Source organism: Mesocricetus auratus, unplaced genomic scaffold (assembly GCF_017639785.1).
Source record: "Mesocricetus auratus isolate SY011 unplaced genomic scaffold, BCM_Maur_2.0 Super-Scaffold_100031, whole genome shotgun sequence".
Lineage (NCBI taxonomy): Eukaryota > Metazoa > Chordata > Mammalia > Rodentia > Cricetidae > Mesocricetus > Mesocricetus auratus.
The window spans coordinates 3,490,585-3,513,855 of NW_024429212.1; the positions used below are offsets into that span (position 1 = coordinate 3,490,585).

Below are 23,271 nucleotides of genomic sequence, written 5' to 3' on the forward strand. Positions count from 1 at the left end.
GAATGAAGACATCACGACTGTCTCTCTATAATACAGTATGCTAAAATAGTAAGTTTTTAATGAACTACAGAATACAAAGACCAGTGATCACACAGACACAGAAGAATTAGCCCATGAGGTGGATGCCAGATATTTTACTGACAATGAAGTACTGTCTTCAATTCGAAAACTACCTTCTGGAAGGAATTTCTTGGAACACTGGGAGCGAACTGAAAACATTGATCAGAGAATAATAAGGAAACTCAGCAAAATAAGATCCCCCTACTTCTGAACCAGTCAGTCAGAAGCCGGTGCGCCCACTACAAGGAACAGAGGAACTGCAAGTCTGGCTTCAGTGCCAAGCTCTAAGCAGCTGGGACTTGGGAGGTTTTCCATCTTCTGCAGGTGTTTAGATCTCAGCTTTCAGCTCTGTTCATCCTCAGCCTCTCTGGGGAGGGCACTATTGGATGTGCACAGTGACTTAACGTGACTTTAGTAATCCTTGAGAGGGATTGCCAGCAGGCTCTAAACAACTCAGCAGAGGACATGCAGGAAAGTCACAGGAAATAGAAGCCTAGGATGTGACACTCTGCATTCTTTACCCCATTACTCCATGACCCTTTCCTCCTACAGTCAAGGGAGAGGGAAATAGAAGCAAGAAGCCCCCTCAGTCCTCATTTAAATATGAAAAATTCAAAGACGGTTGTGACAGCTGTCAACCCCGCACCTGTTTCAGTACAAAATAATGCATTCATACAAACACCACAATTAGAATTAGTAGTTTTTATATGAATTGTAATAGCCATGTCACTAATTTTAGTAAGGATGTGTAACAATATTAACCGTGCATCCCTTATTCGCATTGTTAGGGAAAAAGAGTCATCTAAAGAGTATTTGACCTGTGCATGTTGAGATGAGTCTTAGGAACATTGACTTCACTCACTCCCAGCATCACTAGCTTTTTATAAAAATAGTCTAGGAGGCAAGCATTTGACTTCTCTGTGCAAGGCACACACACACAGTCATAAGTGGCAATTCCTGTTTTCCCTCTCCCAGGTGTCTCCCTTCCTCACCTACACCCATGTGCTACTCCATCACTCATTCATCCACCTTTCTATACTATCATATGTCCATTCGTTATCTATTAGCCAACGTCTACCCATACACCCACACTTTAATATATCACTTAGATAGCCTCCATCTGTCCATTTGTCTAGCATTTGCCATCTACCTATCATTCCTTAGGTTACTTATTTATCATCTATTCCTCATCCCTCTATTTATCACCACCAATCTATCCATCACTCTACTTATCACCCCACAATCCAGCCACCATCCACCCATTCTTCTATCAATGTACTTATTATTCATCCATCCATCCACTTAACTATCTGTCTATTCATTCTGATCTTCCTATCCTATATCTAACTAATATATCATATACTTTCTATCACTTGTCATCACCAATAACTCAATTATTGACCCTCTATTATCTTTTACCTGTATTTCATCTGCCTATCCATATTGTATCTATATCTATCTGTCTGTCTAATCTATCATCTATGATAATCTATTGGTATCTTCTTTGTAAGCCTGCTTACTCAAGGCTTAAGTTCCTGAAAGTTTTGATCATCATGCCTCTTGATCATAATATTGATCAAAAAAGGGGGTATTTGTTTATTTGCTTCATGAGAAAATTTCCTATACTCTACAGAGAAAGGAGTTCACATGCCTATATTCTATTGGTGGATCAAAGAGAAACCTGTCAATTGTTTAGTATAATGCTAATCATCATGTCCAAATGTGCTATATATATGTGTGTATATGTATTTCTTTAATGTGTGTCATTTTTTAATATATACATATCAAAGTTGAAATTAACTCAGTATTATGATTAGTTTTGAATGTTTTTAGCACAGGGTAATACATCTTCTTGTTATCTTTTTGTCAACCTCATTCCTACCCATCTGTCTGTTTGTCCATATCTATCCATCCTTCCTGCCTCCACCTTTATACACACCCACGCACCCATCCACCTATCTGCCCATCCATCCATCCATCCATCCATCCATTATCTAATCAAGGTCTGATAGTGCAGTTCATTGTCTGAGAACTTGACTTGTGTGGACAAAACCTTGAATGCCATTCTCAGAAATAAAAATGGAAAATGAAAAGAAGAAACTTTAAGGTTTTGCAAGCTAACTGTAATATTAGATAACTTGCTTCTTAGCCTTAGAAATCTCTTGTTATTGGGAATAGTAACATGAGATCTACACAAGTAAATTTAAAAGATTCAATTTAGGGCATTCTTAAAATCATGCCTCATTAACTACAACAGTATTCATCCTGCTTATATTGGCTTATTCATGGTTAATCTATTCATCTGAGTTGTAATGCTGTATATTTGATAGACCTGTAACTTGAAGTAAGTTCAGGTAAACAAAAAGAACATTTTAATTCCCCCAAATTCTAAAATTCAGTCTAAACAAACCTCAACTATCCATGCAGAAACTTGAGACAACTTGGGAATTATTTGGTATCCATCAGAATTAAGGAGCCAAAGCTAACCATGAAACTATAAATGCACATTGCCAAGGAAGGTCTGCATTATGCCATTAACTGTGTCTTCCCTTTGGATTTAGGTCATCAAACTTGCTTTTGAAGAGTTTGAGTTGGAAAGAGGGTATGACACCCTGACAGTTGGAGATGCTGGGAAGGTGGGAGACACCAGATCCGTTTTGTATGTGTGAGTATGCCATTTCACTATTCTTCTCAACATGCAGTTATATATACAGATGTTGATTGGCTTACCTTGATAAGTGCTCTCCCTGGATACATTAGGGACAATCACTCTAATTTTGCACAAGGACTAACTGAAGACCAAATTGTACCAGTATGAACTGTTTTCACTATTTTTTTAAAGTATGTTTGTGGCAAAAATAAACTAGGCCCTGTCTTGGATAAAATGACAGTTACTGGAGATCCACCATGGAGGGGCTCACCCTCCCTGGGGATCGGAATGGAGATTGGGTGGGGGACTGGGGGACCTGGTGGGGAGGGTGGGGGAGGAAGAGAGGGAGAGGGAGCTGGGACTGACATGTGAAACAATATTTTTCTAACCTAAATAAAAAATAATAATTATATTTTTTTAAAAAAAGAAGCAGAGCAAAATGTAGAAATCAGGAAGCATGTCCTTCTCAACTCAGGCCTCCCTGTGGTCCTCTCTCTCCCTCCCCAGTGTAAACAGGTGTTTTTGGAATAGTTGTTTTCTGGGATAATGCCATATGCTTGCTGGGAAAAGTCATGTTCTATAAAACTACCCAGTAAAAGACGATGAGATTACAGAGTAAGTGGACCAGAGACCAGTCTGCAGGAACACTGCTATAGGCCCCTTCCTGTGTCTGAAGTTTCAGTCTTTCTAGTCTGTAGTAAATTCGACTTCAGGAGCTTCGAGTTCTGAGTTCCTGTCAGTTTCCATCAGATCTGTTTTTATCAAAATAAAAGATATGATCTGGGAATGTCCATCTTTGGAGATCTTGAGATGAGAGGAAAAAAAAAACTCATCCTCTTTTCAGATGGCTTCAGACAGTAGCTGGAAATCACTGGCCTGGAAACTTCTGTCACTCATGGCACGATGCTAAGGGACTTCCTCCCTTTTCTCAATTTGTGTGTATGTCACTATATGCTTATTTTTTGTGTTGGAGAAAGTGGTCCCTGACATCATGGGAGCATAGATAGGACAGCAAAGAGGAGCTGTTTCCCTCTCAGTTTGTGGATCGCTTCCTTAGGAGGTAATGCATATTTTGGAAGGCACCAGGGTAAAACACACTATGTATGCCTTGTGTATTGATGGTCCAGCCTAGGCTACATGGGGGCTTGAAACTTTCACTCTTTCTTTCTTTCTTTCTTTTTTTTTTTTTTTTTTTTTGGTTTTTACGAGACAGGGTTTCTCTGTATTGTTTCAGAGGCTGTCGGTCCAGCCTGGCCTCAAACTCACAGAGATCCACCTGCCTCTACCTCCCGAGTGCTGGGATTAAAGGCGTGCGCCACCACCGCCCGGCTAAACTTTCACTCTTTCTATTGTCAACATTATAGCAGATAAACATCTATTGAGACTCATTTTGTCATTGCCCATTTCCACTATAACTGACAATAATCAATGCCTCATGATTGGCTCATACCTTCCAATGGGTGCAATGACAGCAAGAATGATGTCATGGCCAAAAGTTACCCAGCACACCCTGGGCTGTCTAATATGCACTGCATTCTCATTCCATTTTGTGGATTGTGGATACCCAGTGCCATACTTCTGTTAGTGATGGATCTCTCTGGTTCCCAACCGACGGGATGATGAAGAGGCAATTCCAAACAACTTTTGTACTCTAGGTCTCCACCTCTGCCATGTGGATGTAATTGTCCTAAAATGGCCTCTGTGTGGTTCTCCTCTTCCCATTGACCCTGTCTTCTTTAGATTCTGTAGCAGCCATACATTTCATAACTCTTCTTGCAAGGTAGCTAATTCACTTGCCTTTAAGAGATTTTTCTATCAAAGAAATATAAGAGATAAAATGTGTCACCATTTATGATATTACTTTTTGTTAAACTGTACCAGAAAAATTGTGAAAATTTATGTTTTCATCAAAGTGAAATATAAAAGTATTTATTTGTCCAAATTCCTAACACTCAACACCTACACACACTGTGCATGCACTCATGTTTGTAAATAATTCTATATTTTTGTTTTAGTAATTATTACAAAATCCATTACAAATAAAATATTCAGACACTGAAATTAATCAGACCCATAGACTATATAATTTAATAAATGTCTGTATAGTTAGAGTAGCCATTCAGAGTGGAAGCTGTAGCATTCCACATTGAATTTTATACTTTTGATATCAAATATATTTTATATACTTATCCACCATCAAAAAATGAAAAATCTATGACAGTTCGAACCAGAAAAATAATTAGATTTATTGACAGTATCAGAGAACTGAGATCAACCTAAGTACATCAGCAGATAAATGAATAATGAAAATTTTGGTGTATGTAAAATGCAATATTATTAAGCTTTAAATAAATATGTAATCCCAAAATTTGCAGGAAAATTGACAGTCATAGAATGTATAATATCCAGCAAGGTCATATACTCTCAGGTAAGAAAACCCCGCATAGCCCCATAATATATTAGATGTAGCCACACACACACACACACACACACACACACACACACACACACACACACACATACACACGTTGATATAAGATATGGAAAGATAACAAGAAAGGCTAAATATCAGGGGATCCGGATATACTAAGTACAGGATATGAACATGAGTTATGATTATATATTTGTAATAGTATTTGCCAAATGGCTGGACAAATATTTCCAATTTTTTTTTACTTTAAAGGCACAGAGTTCTCTAGGGTAACACTAGGTACATGTATGGTTGGCATGCTTCTAACTGGCATCCTGTGGTATATGACAGATAGTTGACATACATGGTCTGGGCATCCAAAATGTAGTTTCTGATTCAGTGCTGCTTCCTGCCTGGTGACCCTGGGGGAAGTCATTTTACCTCTGTGTGCCTCTGTTTTCATGGCTACAAAATGTATATAATAAACTTAACTAATAAATATAAAGCAGACATGAAATGGCTTTACTGTTATCATAACACCCGCTTTTTCAAAGGACGCCACTCAAATAAATGAGAATGATTTTTAAATAAATGTAAAAGTTAAAATATAAATGCAGTAAGGGAATGCCCTAGAACATCCCATGGGTTGCTATTAAGGATCTAAGCTCATACTCTCGTCTTTTAAAGGCTTTTTGTTGCTAAGAAAGCAACAGCAAACTGTATGTTACAATGACATAAGTGTTATTAGGACCTCTTCGTAATAGCTCAGATCTATAAATGAAAATCTAAACGGCCAACTGAATCAAACTGAGGTGCCCTCTGGGAAACATAATGTTTCCAGGAGCAAAGCACATTTAATCAGCTGAAGCAGAGGAAGAAGAACCATGGAGACATTTCCTTCATGTCCAGTCCTGAGTTACAGAGATGGGACATTCTGGGGCCTTGCATGGCTTCTGGAACAAGCAGGTAAACCCAGATTACACACCAACAACCCAAGTTGAGTATGAATGTGCCATGTGTTATTCTCTGCATGGGCTTTATCATCTGTTAGGATTCACTAAGACCCATTATACAGTAGACAGTCTATAGACTCATGGAACCTCCTGATGCATATTTCCAACTACACCAGACTCAGCTCTCCGTGGGGTGGACTGGTCCCAAGTACACTGAGCCCAGTATCTCACTGGTCCTCCTCTTGGGTGACCAGCGGGTTCTACTCAGAACTTGGAATATATTTAGGAAGGCAAATGACATAATAATGAGATGACACATCCTAAATGGGGTTTTTAGAGCTCTGATTTCTGTTCATAGATTTTATTTTCTCCAACCTTGTAGCAAAAAGCAAAATCCCTAAGGGTTCAGGGGTTCATCTGTCACCCAAGTCTCCCCAAAAGTAGGATGGATTTTTCTCAGGGTATTTGTATAGCATGGCAAACTCAAAAGAAAATGATATAACTAACTTAAGAGATCTCTGCTGAGCTCTTTCTGAGAAATATATATTGACAATTTTCTCAAAATTAAATTGCAAACTGGCAAGGGGAGATATTGCTTTACCTGGCTTCGCTGTAGCTGGCAGTAAAAGGAGATTGCGTTAATGTGGATATCCTGAGGATTGCAAGACAGGATATGGATTTTTAAATGTCCAGACCTCTGTGGGGATGAAGGAATCTGTGTGCAAGTGGCAGTCACCATACAGTTGGATATTTGGATTAGATAATAAGGAAATGAGTTGATTCCCATGGAGGTTTCACCCTGTCTTCAACCTGCTTCTAGATAGAGCCCTTGTCTTGGTGTGGCTATGATTGACATCTCCCTGCTGGCCTGAGATGAAAGGCTTCACTCTCTTTATATTCAAAGGAAACCAGGCACCAAGGGTATGACTCAAGCCCAGGAGGCACAAGGCCTTGAAAACAATCCCCAGCACTCCTGAAAGAAGGGGAGAGAGAAGGGAGGAAGGAGAGAAATGGAGAGTGAGAAGGAAAAAAGAAAAGAAAGTTCATAGCCCATATGTGTCAGTATCTTTAATGTGATCACAATTAGTCTCCCTTCCTGATGGAGGATGTGGGCAAGTTTTGTTAGAAATAAAGAAAGAAAAATGTCAATTTAAATTTTGCCTAGAAAAAAATCCACTTTTCATAATTATAAATTGTGATTAGAAATCCAGCCAATTAGCACTTAGGGAATGTGACCTATGCCTCACATGGTCCAAAAGTTACATCCATGTAATTTTCAAAATAGTAGCTCCCAGGTACCTGGAGTTCTGCCAGGACAGTCTGCTATGGCATAAGATTTCAGGTCTGGACTCTAGGTTGGTCCATCATTAGCTTTGCTTTCTCTGCCTCTTGCATTTAAGAAAAATTATTTTTTCAAGTATAAAATGTTAGGACATGACAGGGAAAAGAAAAAAATCACTGTGATCCTGAGTTAGAGGATTAATTCCCATACTGTTGTAATTATAAGTGACTATCTCTATAAATATTAACCCTTAATAACAGAAAGACAGCTTCCAATTATGTCTTATGTAATAGGAAAAAATATTTCCGAGTGGGTAGATTATTGATTGGTTTTAGTCTAGAATACAAGAGGGACAAGAAATTTGATACATTCCTAAACATTGACGTGGGTTGGTTTCAGTTGTCACTCACATCTAAGTATATTGGGCTACACATGTCAAGTGTGTAATGAATGCTGGGCAGCCACTATACTGTATTGCCTGGTGTGTGTGTGTGTGCGTGTGTGTGTGCGTGCGTGTGCGTGTGTGTGTGTGCGCGTGTGTGTGTTTGTGTGTGTGTGATGTGTGTGATGTGTGTGTACATGGAAGCCAGGTTGATGTTGCATTTCTTCATCTATTACTCTGCACCTTGGTTTCTGAGACAGGGTCCCTCACTGAGCTCAGTGCTTAGCTGGACATTGAGCTCCAGGGATCTACCTACCTCTGCCTGCATCTCCACCAGTCTTACTCCTGGTGGCTTTTATGTGGGTGCTGTTGATCCACACTCCGCTTCTCAAGTTTGTGGCAGACAGGATACAGAGCCATCCCTTCATCCCCTCCTTCTAAGATCATACCCTCCCCCTCTCTCTCCCTACTCATCCCTGACCCTGTAGCTACTGTCTCGCACTGTCTCTAAATCACTGTCACTGCATGGCTGTTCTAGGATCTTGCATTGTGTGATGGGTTATGCTCCCTTCCCCCTGCTTTTACGTGTTTCTCATATGGACATTACACAACTTCTGTGGTATCCACTCACTAAGGAATGCCTGGGGTAGTTCCTGTTTTGATGACTGCTATAAAGGATGTGATGAATGTTTTGATAAAGAATGGTGTGTGAACATAAACTTTTGTTTGTCTTCAAAAGAAAAAACCACCCATAAATGTGATTTCTGGGCTGTGTGCTAACTCAGTGTTCTGAGACACCACAGGCTGTTTCCCAGAGTGTCTCTATCAGTCCACCATTGTATTGTGTGCAACTACCCAGTCTCTACACTTCCATCCGCATTTGGAGTCATCACGTTTTGTCCTGCTAGATAGGCCTGTGGTTCTGTCTCTGCAGTGTTCAGTTTGCATTGTTTGTTAAATGACCATGTTGATCATTTCCTTCACTGCTTCAATATCTGTCCTTCCTCTTTTGCAGAGGACACACCATGCCTTTTGCATATCTTCTAATTGAATTTTACATTTTTTACTAGAGAGTTCTTTGTGCGGAACAGAAACTTTAAACTATCACATCCCTCATCCATCTTCTCATCTTATATTTTTCTCATGTGCTGTCTCAGAGGCAAGTCTTTGGGTTGAGATGTCCAGCGGATGGACACAAAGCCCTGCTCCTTGGAGGTAAAAATCTATGTACTTCCTAGCTCTGGAGCCAACATCTTGGAAGTTCATGAAGTATGATTCCCTAAGGGAAGATAGCTTTACATTTCAGCTTGAAGGTCATTTTCAAATCTAAATGCATTTTTGTCTGTTGTATAGGGTGTGAGTTCAAGTTCTGTCTTGACTTGTGTAGGTCTGATTTTTCTGCACTTGAAGGGCTGCCTTTCTTCGTTGTATTGATTCTATTTGGTTTCTTTGTCAGAAACCTGAGTGTGTGTGTTCTTATGAGTTTGTTCCTGGGCTTTTCTTTCTTACTCTCTCATCCATCCATGTATCCACCAGACACATTGTTCTCTGCCAGAGACACAAAGTAGCCGTTACTTTTGTGTCACTGTGATAAAATGCCATGGCCAAAGTGACTTAAGCAAGAAAGGATTTGCTTTATCTTAGGTTTCTAGATGTATAGGATCCTCGTGGCAGGGAAGATATGGATGACATCAGGGGCAGGAGTCTGGTGACATGTCCTCTACCTACAGTAAGCAAAGAGAACAAACCAGAAACAGGGGAAGGACTCTAAACCCCTGGAACCTGCCCCGCCCCCACAGCGAGGAGCTCCCGAAAAGTTACATACCTTCCCCCAAACAGCGCCACCAACTGTTGAACCAATGTTCACGTGCATGAGCCTAAGATGGACATTTCTTATTTCAAACCATCATGAGATACTTAGCAAGTAGAGGTATTAATTTCAGCAGTACAGCCGTTCTCTTTTCTAGGAGTGTGTTGCTATCCTGGATCTGTTCTCTTCCTCGTAGGCTTGAGAGTAGCTGTGTACATTGTACAAATTTGGAATTGAGGTGTGCTTCCTGTGTGGAATCTCTCTGTCCCTAGGCATGGAGTTCCATCCTGTGTTTTGGTGTTACCCCATGACTTCATATTTTCCCTTCTTTAACTATTCAGTTAGCAGATTGCACGTGTTTGTTTTGTTCATGTCCAGACAGTTAGTCCTGGTCTAGTGTAATCTTCTACTGCGATGCTGCCGTCATTTACCCAGTATCCAGTTGAAGATACCTAGATTTGTGGGTGTTGGTAGGAGGTTCCCCTCACTCACCTTGCATCTGTCTTGCATCTGATTCAGCCTAGCTTCATTACTAAATGAGCTGTAATGCATACATGCAGCTGCCTGCAGGAAGAGTTAATGAGGCAATGTTAGGATTCTGGTGTAAAAGGCACAGACCTCTAGCAAAGCCACCTGGGCCTGGGGGCTTTAGAGAGAGAATGTTCTGGCTTAGAGTGAGATTCTTTAAGGTTTAGAAGGCTTCTCAGAATACCTCTGCTTCCCGACAGAGTTTCAGTACTTTGTAGGACTTACAATAATCATAAGTCTGTTGTGTTTATGTGCCCACATTTCTCTGCACGCATTAGTTCCCGTTGCTTTGCCAAAGGTCTTGGAATGTGAGGATATCCCCACCTGGTCATTGCTGATGCTCATCATATCCTGCCCCACCCCTGCCAGCGTTCACATGGAATGAGCAGTAAAACCCATTTTTATAAGAAGCATGCCTGTTTCATTTGGTCCTGTTGTTTCTGTGTCACTGTTCTGCAGGCCTCTGCTGGCATCCAGCATACCGGCCTTACTTCCCTTGGCCCCACTCTTCCTCCTTCTCACGGGACTTCAGTGCTGTCACTGACGTTCTCCTTATATCTAACGAGCACTTTTACTGTGGACATTACCTCTGCACTGTTTTTGTCATTCCCTTCCTAATTTTATGTTGGGTCTTGCATTTAATCTGTTGTGCGGCTTTGTCGTTTGTTTGTTTTGTTGATTTGTTTACATTTTCATTTGTGAATGATACTTTAAATCATGGACAATCCATTTTAGCATGTTTGGAGATTGTTTTCCTATCACATGTTATGAGTCCATGTTGGCCACAGGACACATTCTGTGTGATTTCTGCCCTCGCTTGACCAGGTTCTCCTAAGTTGTTCAGGCAGCTTCAAACCCTCAGCAACCCCAGGCTTCAGAAAGACCCACCACACACAGCTTCTAACCATTTAAAGCTGAAGTAATAATTAATATGGGTGTTTGCCACATTATAATTTGCCTTCTGTGTACCTTTTCCAATTCTTGTCTCTTGATTGTGTCCTTGCTTCCCTGCACAGTTACTGAGGGGTTTGTTATTGTTTTTAAATCTACCTTCTTCTGCTGCTAGTGTTAAGACGTTTGTTCATTGTAGTACCATGGTGGTTGTTATGGGTGTGAAACACATGATCTGTGATTGTCTATTTTTTTTATTTCCTGCTCATCTCCAGCAAATTTCTATATACTTCTTGGTTTAAAGAGAAGTCCTTACTCCCATAGTTCTAGAAATTAGAGGCTCACAATACAGTTCCCTGAACCACCATTGCTGTGCACTAAGCTAACCCTGCAGGTTCTGGGGAAGATCCTATTTGTCATGTTCTTGCTCTGGTGGCTGGAGCAGGTATGGGCTCTTGTCTGTATTGCTATGTCCATGCTCAGCCAGCCTCCACCCTCTGATGGCTCTCTCAGCTCATCCTCATGCAATAATTTTGGGTGTCATTTGTAGCCTACCTGGACCTAAGCTCTTTATTGAGTTGGATCTTGACATTGGCAATAGCAAGTACTGATACAAAAGTTTGCGGCATGGATGTGGGGTGAACTGTTTTTCATCTCTACAGCCGGGATCAACAGTGAAATGTCAAAGGACTCCAGGAAATACATTAAACCCCAGGTCCCTCTGTATCTCTACCTGACCGATAAGACGTTGTAAATACCAACCTGGTTGGTAAGGTTTGGTTTAATTATTAAGCATCATTCATAGAACTCATGATAAAGAGATGACCCATGTTATCTGTTGCCTTCCATCTACTCTGTCCCCTGTTCCTTCTCAACCTGGAAGCTTCCCACTCCCCAGTGGTACTGCTTTCTTCTTCCTAAAGAATTTTCCAGGAATTTCCAAGGGTAGGTCGGCTACCTACCCTTAATTTATAATGGCAAACTCTGGCTGAGAATTTTCCTCTTCTTATAGAATTCCCTAAGTTATGAATAGTGTACTGGAATACAGTACTTGTGGTTGACAGTTTAGGTTCTGACCTCCGAGGTCCCAGATGGGAATCTGTTGTCACCCACATCAGAAGTCCCTTCTGGTCTTCAAAGTTTTCCCTTTCTTTTGTTTTCAAAAATAAATTACATTTGTCTTCTAGTGGATTTTCTGTTATTGAGTTCATGTCAGTTCTGGGATTTATAGTTTGTTTCTTATCAAGTCTGATACATTTCATGTCAAAAGTTTCGCGTTGAAATACTCTATCGACCTCTCTGTGCTCCAGACCCTGCTTTGTCAGCTCTGCCCTGGTGCAATGCACATTGACTTTCACTTCTCTGTTGACCCCTCCCTCTAAATTACACCCGGTGAGCAAGTTCTGTTTTAATTGGTGCATCTTTATTTCCAGTTTTTCCTAAAGATTTTGTTGAGAACAGCTTGCATTTCTTTGCTGAGAATTCCTCCACTACTTCCACATGTTTGTAGAGAATTTGTAAGGTCAGACATTGTTTCTTTCTTTCTTTCTTTCTTTTTTTTTGTTCTTTTTTTTTCCTTTCTTTCTTTTTTAAAAATTTAAGTTAGAAACAATCTTGTTTCACATGTCAATCCCAGTTCCCTCTCCCTCTCCTCCTCCCCCGCCCTCCCCACCAGACCCCCCCAATCTCCACTCCAATCCCCAGGGAGGGTGAGGCCCTCCATGGGAGATCTACAGAGTTTGTCATTTTATTCAGAACAGGGCCTAGGCCCTCCTCCAAGAGTCCAGGCTGAAAAAGCATCCCTCATTGTGGGATGGGCACTCAAAGTCTATTTGTACGCCAGGGATAAATACTACCCAAGGCCCCATAGATTAATTGGCTTCCTCACTGACACCCACATTCAGGAGATCTAGGTCAGTCCCATGCTTTCCACAAAGCCATCAATCTGGGGTTCAAGAGCTCCCTCTTGTTCAGGTCAACTCTTTCCGTGGGTTAAACCAGCTCAGTTTTAACTCCTTTGTTCATCAGTTCTCCCTTTCTGTGACTGGATTCCAGGAGTTCAGTTCAGTGTTTAGCTGTGGGTGTCTGCCTCTACTTCCATCAGTCGCTGGATGAAGGTTCTGTTTCCCAGACTCTCTGGAAGGTGGGATTGTAAGATGGCACTCCCCTGATTCATGTCTAAAATCCATATATGAGTGACTACATACCATGTTTCTCTAATATGTGCTCTTTGTGACCCTGGTGTCCCAACTCCCAACCCCAATCTACTTCAGTAGTTGGTGGATAGATCCTTCTGCTCACTCAGGTTGTGGTTTTCTCATGTCCTAGTTTAATGATTGCATCCTGGAGATCTTTTCTGTCTTGGTGGGATGTGTTAAAGACTGGTTGAGTCCTTCAAGTGTCCCTCATGCATCAGCATTGGGTTTGGTCTCTTGCTGCAGCTGGTCCCCTGATGATTTTAATTATCATTGTGCTGTTGCTTTGCTTCGAGGGTGGGCACTCACTGATGGTACTCGGGAATGGACCACATGGTCTATCTAAGTTTGCTATAATGACCCAATGGGGTGCAGAACTATCAGTCTTTGGGGCCTCCCTGATAGTGTCACATACCTAAGCCTCAATTTTGCCTTTTTCTGCTGAAGTAGGTGTCAAGACCGTTCTGTGGATAGATTTCTCCTGGCCAGGATGTCTGTGGCCTTGCTTGTTCCTCCCTATGCAAATGGAGCCTTGAGGTCTAGTGACATGGATCAGTCATGAAAGTGCTTGCTTTGAAAGAATGAGGACCAGGGCTTGAGCCCCAGCATCCATATAGAAAATTCAAGTTGATGATGTACCCTCTTGACTTGATGCTGGGGAGTGGCAAATCATTAGGGCTTGCTGCCTAGACAGTCTAGCCGAACTTGCAAGATCCAGGCCAATGGGAAACCCTGCCTTACAAAAAAAGGTGTTGACTCCTGAGGGACAACACCTGTGACTGACCACTGCCCTTCACACACACACAGACACACACACACACACCACGTAGCATTACATTCTCTAAAATCTACCTGCTTCGGTAGTTTTCAGAGTGAGCTTGATTTCCTTATTAGAGTCTCATTCTTTCCCATGCATCCGGCTCATGTAGTTGTACATGTAAGATACAGGAAATCATTCTGAGTGGCAGGGTCCCATGTTCATGATAGGTGGACTGAATCATAGTTTGTTTCATTTCATGCCAGTGCTGAGAATATAATCTGCACGAATATGTATGAATTGGAATAGAGACTCCCAGAGTGAAGAGTTTAGTGTTCTTTCCCTTTTCTTTGTTAAGCAACTAAAAGGTCTCCTGCCTCTATGTTACTCTAGGCTTTTATACCAGTATGACCCTGAATGTGTTGATATTTTACTCTATCTCTGGGTTGACTGCTTTGCTCATGGATAAAACAGAACACACTTTGTGTTTATTGCTGGGCGTCTGCACCTCACACTGCGTGGACCCGATGCATGCAGATGTCCCTACAAATCTCACTATTTAAATCATGTATGCTTGCTAACCTCCCAGAGAGTTCATAAACCGGGCGTGCATGAAGAACTCTAAAGACCACTGAGTGGTTCAGGTGTGGGTCACTTTTTATCTTGGGGTCAGCGCCTCCTTCTCAGTTACCTAATTTATAATTAAAACCAGCATATTAAAGGTTAGCTCCACGTTCCCTCCAGGCACTGGCCAGAGGACAGCAGGTGTGATGTACAGCAGCTACTGCTATACGATGCCAGTTTCATGTCCTGACAGTTGTGTGGCATGATCAGTCCCCACCCCCAGCTTTGAGCAATTTAAAACTAGCAATGAGTAGAACAGGAATGTCGTGTGCATAAGTCTGTAGTATTTTTTTTTCGAGACAGGGTTTCTCTGTATTGTTTTGGAGGCTGTGCTGGAACTCGCTCTGTAGGCCAAGCTGGCCTGGAACTCACAGAGATCCGCCTGCCTCTGCCTCCCGAGTGTTGGGATTAAAAGCATGCGCCACCAACACCCGGCTCTAAGTCTGTAGTATTGACACAGGTGCAGACCTATGTCACCCCCACCTGAGTCATGGTAGGGAGCAGTTTCTTTACCACCCAAGACACTGCTGTGTCCCTGCATCTGTCCTTGTGTTATCACAAGCCAGTGGTCCCCAATCCCCTTCTCTACTCAGCAAGCACGGTCCTTTTGAACTGTCATGTAAATGGAACTATACTCTTGGTTGCTGTTGGGAGTCCAAGTCAGCTGAAAACCGGTACAAGCGTTTTCAAAGAGAGGCGAGCATGTTTGTGGAAAGGCAGAGAGGCATTGGTTAAGATAGCAATCTCATTACTGTCCAGAAATTGACCTGGGGGGGGGATAAACTCCTACATGAGCATCTGGGCTGCTCTGACTATAGCTGTCAACAATTAGGAGAAACACAAATATTCTCCAGCAGATGAGTGAGTCCATATGTGTTACACTGGTTGAGAGGGTTGCTGCTAGCACCCCAAAGAACAGCTAAGGAGCTACTGGTCCACCATTGCAACAGGCTTTCCTGGGGGTGGCTGTGAATGAAGGAGTCAGGGCCCACTTTCAGTCATCCTTCCTGTCAAAGGCAGGCAGGCCTTGGAAGTGAGCGTCAAGATGATGAAGGCTTCATCAGGGCCAGAGGGAAGATCGCCTCAGAAACAGGACTGTTTGATCCTCTCTCACTCGCTCCACTCCCCTGTTTTAATACCAAGGTGGATGCTGGGGGTTCAGCTTTAGATGGGAAGAGAGACCAGCGGAGAAGGAATCATACTGCAGGGAGGTTAAATGCCAAGGAGTGCACCCAGTCATGAGTGAGGCTAGCTTGTGCTCCAGGAACCCATGCATTACACGTTTTGACTACAATGTGCTGAAACTTGGAGGCTGATGAATAAGTATATAAGTAAGCTTATATACATATCTTTCAGGTATAAGAGAAAAACATTTATCAGGACCCGTTTTGTAGCTCAGTGGAGATCCCTTGGCTAGCGTGCAAGAGGCCCTGACTTGTACCTCCATCACAGTAGTAAAAACAGTAAGCTAGTGTTATGAGCAACGACCTGGGGTTGAAGTTATGGTGACACACAGAGAGTCTGGCAGCTTCAATAGCACACCCCTCCTTCAGCTCTCAAGTGCAGTTCAATTAGGATGACTTTAGTCTTAACCTTAATAAAGACGCAGGATCAGTCATCATTGGTTTATTCAAAACTACGACTGTTTAAAGAAAATGTTTCTAAAGTATGTCTTCTCATTCATGGTCAAGTACTCTAGTAAGGCTAACACCAGGTTTAATTTTGGTTTCGAATGATTTTAAAGATATAAATAAGTAAATAAGTACACAAATAAATACTATCTCAAACGCTCTTTGTTTCAAAAACTCTTCCCCTCTCTCTGTCAGTGCTATCAAACTAAATTAAGTTTAGAAATCTCAAAGACATACTCAAAGACAATGTTTTCTTCTTTTTAAAACTATTTTAACTACTTTAAACTTGGAAACATTATATGAAATAATTTTGAATTTTTCAACTAGTTTAAAAAGTTAATTAACATTCAACTAATTAGTACAAAAAGAATTAATTGTGACAAAGTATGATTACAACCCGTTTTCGCATGCATGCCAATCAAATAATTTGGAGGCTTAAAATAAATTCTAAAATGGGACTGACTACAGGAACAGGATTTGACATTTGATTGAGTGAGCAGTGTGAGTAGCTGCCAGTATGCTTGCCTGTTCAATTTTGAGTGAATTCACAGAGTTAGACTGGATTAAAATAAAGTGCAGAGGGCAAATAAAAAAATTCAAACATGCCCCTCAGGGTGTGCCTGCAATAGTTAGTTACTTTGGAAGTATGTGTCTTTGCAACAAGTGTGAATTTTCTACACAATAAATATGTTTTTTTTAACAACTTAAATGCCAGGCAAGAAAGTAACCAGAGAAGGGACTAAATGAGAAAGACCCGAGTGGGCTGCTAAGGGATGGCCTATGTTCAAACCAAGCTACAGCAAATGAAGGGGATCAGTGTCTGGGAGTCTGAGGGTCAAGGTTGTCAGGAAGTCCTCCCTAGCCTTGCTTTCCTCGGCTAGTAGCCTCCTGTTATCAAGGGGAATTCAGGAGACTCAGAGGCAGGAGCTTCCGGCCTTTATCACTGCCATTGTTTCTCCCCATTCAGCTAAGGAAGCAAGTGCCAACTCAGAACAGGGAATAAAGAGTGAGAAAGAACACTAGGAAAAAGCCAATGGTCCTGGCAATAACTGGAGGAAACTGGAGCAACCAGACATGGACCTCACCCAGGAGAAGGGATGCTATTGGGCTGAGACCAATAAGCTGATGAAGGGTTTGCTGTGCAAATGAGATACTCAGATTCTCAGAACCCACAGAAATGACAACCTGCCTATAATTCTAGACCTAGAAAGCGACAGAGACAGGGAATCCCCTGAGTAAGGTAATTAGTGAGATTAGCCAGGAAGAATGAGGGAGAAGGATGGTTCCTGACATCCAACCTTGACCTTCACATGTACTCATACACATGTGCATATAGGCCCCCAAAACATGCAAACATGGATATATGCACATGCACATACCTAATACACACACATATACATGTAAAGAAGAGAAAGAAAATGTTGTTGGAGCAGACTCTTCTGGGCATTTGTTAAATAGGTGGGAAGTACCAGGTGTCTGGGCTATCAAAACACAAGACTCCCAACAGCAATTGTCTCTAGGAAGTTGGGGAGTCAATTTCATATGGAGCAAAGTGACCAGGATTGGGTGTGCTTAGAACTCAGATGTTCATTTTAAAGCATAACAAGGCAGAGACAAGCTAGGACAGTTGCTTCACTGTTTACCTCCAAAAGACCACTGTTAACTCTCACTGACAACAGTAACAAATCCGGGGTAGACAGCAAAGAAGACAAAGATCTCCCAAGGCATGGGAGTGAGGAGCCATCATGTTAAGAGAATCAAGGAACCACAAGACAGACATCTTACATCATATAATATCCATTGAAACTCAAACTTCCCACGGGGGAGATATGGTAACCCATGCATTGTCATATAAAGGCAGGTGCGCATGTCGTGATATCAGAAGCAAAGCGTCTGGATGCCAGCAAAGAATGGCCGTGGACATAGGCCACAAAAACAGACCCTCCATTTACTGCAGGGTGATGTGGGGTACCACTTCTGATGCCTGTGGCCACTGCAGGGACCCTGGATGTTCAGACACTGGCATGTTTACACAAACTTTAGGACATGTCAGCAGTGTCTCATCTTTCTTCTCTCTGCTACTATAGAAGCAATGCCTTTGAGGTTGGATGTCCTCTTCCTGTGGCATGTCCACATAGTCTTGGGACTGGTCACCTAAGGAATAAAAACAGGAAGAAAGTGAAAGTAAGCTAAGCAAGTGGAAAATTGGTAGCTAGAGACCTCAGTCCTCTAGACATCCAGCAGGCTCGAATGGGTGAGAAGAGCTGCAGAGCTGAATATACGGTGATGTTCATGAAGACCCCATGAAGCACAACAGGAAATGTCAGCCATGCAAGGTTTTCCAAAGACAAACAAGACAGGGAAGGGGTGTCGTGACTACCCCTTCATTCTTCAAACTTTCTCCTTCAAGGGCATTTTCTGGTTCTTGCTTCATGGAGCTTGGTCAAACATAAATCCTTTACTCAGTGAACACGAGTAAAGGATGTGTGTAATAGGAAGACAAAGGAAGATCAAAAAGTGCCTTAGAAAGGGACACAGGACCTGAAGGCCCTTCTTAAGGTTCATAGAAAACAGACAAGGCCTTGCCACACCGTTAGTGATCAGCCATAGCTAAATGCAAAACCCTTGAGAGATCGCTACATAATCGGTAGAGGAGCCACACTAAATCTCCACTGGGGAGACCAAGAACTTTTATGTTCAGATACTGCTGATGGGAGAAGGGAAAGGAAATACAATGCTTAGTCTAGAATCTTGAAGACAGAAATTGCAATTTTAGAAGCAGAAATCAGACAATACAAACTCTTGGGAATTTATATTCAATAGCATGAAGAGTTACACTGTGGAAAACCTACACGTACATTGTATCAGCTTTGTGGCTCATTTGCCAAGCAGATGAGCATTTTAGCAAGCCATGGGGTATCCCCACTGTGGAGTCCCACTCAGCAATGGGAAGGGAGGAACTAATGGTGTGCAAGTCACGTGAGTGATCTGGGGAACTAAGCCAAGTGGACAAAGCCAGTTCTAAAACAGACAAAGTGTGTCTCCTTTATGCAATAGCACAGTGAATGAATTTAGAGCTACAGAGAGACTCCTAGTCTTTGATGATGAACTGTGGGGATTCTCAAGGCCACACCTGTGTTTTAGAGAGTTCTATACACACACACACACACACACACACACACACACACACACACACACACACGGAGAAACAGAGACTGACAAAGACAGGGAGACAAGAGACCAACAGACAGAGAGACAGAGCACTTGGGCTTCCCAAGACAAGTAGATCATCCATCCAGGCTGACATAAGACTTTATAGATCTGTACAAACTTAGCATCGGAGGAGACAGGAAAGAATACACATGGGCTCCTTATGTTACTTCTGTCAGCTTTATTAATACAGTATTTTACTAGGAAAAAAGATAAAAATACTAGCGTTAATCACCTTCTTCCTGTATATGTACACAAATGAATTCGAAGCAGAAATTAAAACAAGGCAGCTCATGAGTACTTTTCCCTCAGGTTTGCTAAGTAAAGTATTTTACAAAGTCTTAATTCACTTACAGGAGGCTTAGGAAGGCTGTACATGCTTTGGAAAAGCAAGAAGGAAGAGCAGGGAGCGGAGAGGGGCCCAGGAGGCAGTCTCTCTGGGGAGCTGGCAGGCCGGCTCCCTTTCTTTTTTTTTTTTTTTTTGGTTTTTACGAGACAGGGTTTCTCTGTATTGTTTTGGAGGCTGTCGGTCCAGCCCAGCCTCGAACTCACAGAGATCCTCCTGCCTCTGCCTCCCGAGTGCTGGGATTAAAGGCGTGCGCCACCACCGCCCGGCCGGCCGGCTCCCTTTCTAAGGAATCACAGAGCTAGGCATTTGTGATCCACGTGCTGTTTGGCCGATTACACTTCAACAAAATGCATGCACAGAAAGCAAACAAATCTCTCTTACAATCAAACAAGCAAACACAAGAGAACAATTTCCCAACAAAGACAAATCTCCAGACAAACGTGTGTAGCAAGCATACATCGCTCACCGGAACACGTTCCTTTTCCAACCAGAGTGTAACGTAGCCCGAGTTACTCCCCATGTAATGACTGCCGTTTATCTTCCTTTGAAGAAGCCGGTTTTCGAGGCTGTCTGCGATGAGAATGTTGGGTTGATAGACGGACGCTGTGATTGATGGTGTGAATCATGTGTTCACATTCCCGAAACCACTTTGCTGAAAGCGAAGCTTCCTATTTGATTAGGGACATTTGTTTTGGTTGAATTGATTTCCTTCCTGCACTTTTCCTGTTTCAACATGCTATTCTGTCGGTGTGTGGAGTTCAGTCAATGGATTTGGTGTTTCTTTTCACTGGCTGACAGCGCAGGGGATGTGACTGGTTTGTGAATGCACACTGAATGCTTCCTGGAAGCCGCCTGGTAGTTTGACCTGGATGTTCAGTAAACTCTGCCATGTCTGTTTGAACCGCATACACTGTTCTTTTCAATATCATTATAACGTGTGATTACCTTTGATACATCTTGAAAGAGATTTTGTGAGCAAGGAACATAATTCCAAAATAGATAGAGTAATGAATCTGTGGGGTTTCTCACCTTGGCGAGGTTTGCCTTTGATGGTGTCACACAATAAACTAGTGAACCACAGGGATTACCTCCCTGTCACATAGCATAGCTGGTTCTTTGATTTTTCAGGTTTGTATGGATTTATCCCTGTTAACATTGCAGCCAGGGAGCATGCCAGTGCCAGTAAATGGGATGGTCTTTTTTTAAGTTTGTTTATTTTACATGTATGACTGATTGTGCAGTGCCAGGGGAAGGCAGAAGAGACTATCTGGTCCTCTAGAGTTGGAGTTTCAAATGTTTATGAGCCACCTTGTGGGTACTTGGAACTGAACCTGGGTCCTCTATAAGATCAGTAACCACTGAACAATATCTCCAGTCCCCTCTAGCTGACTTTTTAAAATGAAAAAAAAAAAAAGCTATGCGTTACAGTTACCATTGCATAGTTATAGTTGCATAGTTACCAAAAATGCCAGTGATAATAATATATTATAATATAAATAATATATAATTTATATAAATGACAAGTTGTTACTGTGTGTGTGTGTGTGTGTGTGTGTCTGTGTGGATTGTTCAAGTAGCTAGACCACACTCTGAGAAAAAGTCATTGTATTTGTTGCAGTGGTGAAAGTCTGATCCTTTCTGTTCCATGCAGGCTCACAGGCTCCAGTGTCCCCGACCTCATCGTGAGCATGAGCAATCAGATGTGGCTCCATCTGCAGTCTGACGACAGCATCGGCTCCCCAGGGTTTAAAGCTGTGTACCAAGGTAGGCCCGGATCACCTTAGTGTTTAAATGGAAGGCTTCCAAGAGCAAAGAGACCATTCTGTACACAACAGAGATAAATGAAAAAAGCATGTTGGAGCACTGTTCATCAATGAGACTAATGCTCTGTAACTGGTTTAGAGTCCTACCTAAATGGCGTTTCTCTGACACAAGAATACTCAAGGTTTGTCATTAACATGACAAGATACGAAACAACAGGAAATGCAAACTTTCACTATGAGACATGGGAAGGCCTGTGGATCCCTTGGCAATATCCTATTGATCATTATTTCTGAAACTTTTGTATATCTGATATTTCAAATTTCAAGTTAAAATGAACGATACATTTGTCTTGCCATGAATTATATTTTTGAGGGTGCTTGTGAGCCAACCTATGTATTTGAGATGAAATGTCAGTGATTTTCATTGTTGAGGAATGGTGCTAGAACTCTGGTAGTCATAGAGAGCTGATAGTGTTTCTGGTGGCTCCTGAATTGTAACTGCATGTGTCTTTCTCCTGCCAGAGGCGCCTGACCCCAGGGCTTCTGACCACTTGACTCTGAACCTGCTAGATCTCATTGCCTTGCTCCCATTTGAGATTCCCTACTTATTGTCTGTTTAAGATATATGACACCACAGAAGGGTGTGCACTTGAAATGTGCTCTCATTTTCAGTTGTATGCCACAAGAGTAGTCTCCAGTTTTAAAAGTGTATCAAGAAGTTGTGCAGATGAGGTCAGAGCAACAGATAATGCAGAAGGACCCTCCCACCCCAGACAGGAAGTGCATAGGGTACACATTGCAATTCGTTCCATGTAAGTGGAGGCAGCCAGAAGGTGAACATGTCCTGTGGCACCAGTGGCCTGACATGGCATCCTTAGCTAGAAGGTATAAAATATATGATCCTTGCAAGATGTATGGAATAGGGTGGGGAACTTAATGGCACTTACCATTAAGAAAAAAAATTGGCCCTACAATAAAAGAAGAGGTATCCCTATCCTATCCATAGGCTAGTCCTGGGATGCAGAGGTAAGTGTGGACTTCTTATCGACCTTTAAGTTTCTAGGTAGGAGCTTTCATTAGCGCTTATTTTCTCAAGAATGCACAGATGACATATACTATTTTCATTATGACATGCAGTTATTATGACGTGCAGTTATTACAACCATGGTGGAATCTAAAAGCATCAGGGAAACAGCAAATACCTCCCACCAGGAGGGACGGCAGAAGACTTGCTCCTTCATTTTGAAGACAGCATCACAAGGTTGAGCTTAAAAAGCAGAGGTCAACCTCAAAATAGAGGGTACATCTCTGACTATTAGAATCCTAGTATTCTCAGATTAGACATGAGCAACCCCACTGTGTTCAGCAGATGACCAGGCAATATTAGCTGTAACTACCTTCAATCTTACTCTCTGTTAACAATGTCAAGAGTTTGTTGATAGCTACAACTTGAGAGGTCATGAGAACAAGCGTGATTGTGTTCAAGGAATTGATCCTTCAGTGCAATGTGTCAATCATGTGATAAATCAATGATCTAAAGGTTTAAGAAACAGCATAGCTTAGAGAACTTTAAACAGAGAGAATATAAGAAAAGGAGGGTTTTCAGAGAAAGCTGCATTTCTTTTTAAAAAGTTTATTTATTTGGTGTGTGTGTGTGTGTGTGTGTGTGTGTGTGTGTGCGCACTTGACTGAACTCATGTACTTCAGGACATGTGTGGAGGTCACAGGATATCTTGTAGGTGTTGCCCTCATTCTATCATGCAGGCCATAGGAATG

General features: G+C 41.9%; 1 protein-coding gene and 1 long non-coding RNA gene across 2 annotated transcripts in view; one reads left to right on the plus strand and one right to left on the minus strand.

Annotated features, from left to right (window-relative positions):
• Csmd1 (CUB and Sushi multiple domains 1) overlaps nucleotides 1-23,271 on the plus strand; it is a 1,489,308-nt gene that overhangs the window by 1,143,714 nt on the left and 322,323 nt on the right. The window contains exons 11-12 of the mRNA XM_005082604.4: nucleotides 2,622-2,725; nucleotides 21,384-21,496. Coding sequence (XP_005082661.1) covers nucleotides 2,622-2,725; nucleotides 21,384-21,496 — 217 coding nt within the window. The remainder of the gene's footprint in view (nucleotides 1-2,621; nucleotides 2,726-21,383; nucleotides 21,497-23,271) is intronic.
• On the minus strand, nucleotides 17,793-20,506 carry LOC121135193. Its single transcript, XR_005872412.1, has 2 exons — nucleotides 20,199-20,506; nucleotides 17,793-18,327 (listed from the first exon to the last, which is right to left on the minus strand). It is a non-coding gene; the product is annotated as an uncharacterized LOC121135193 (long non-coding RNA).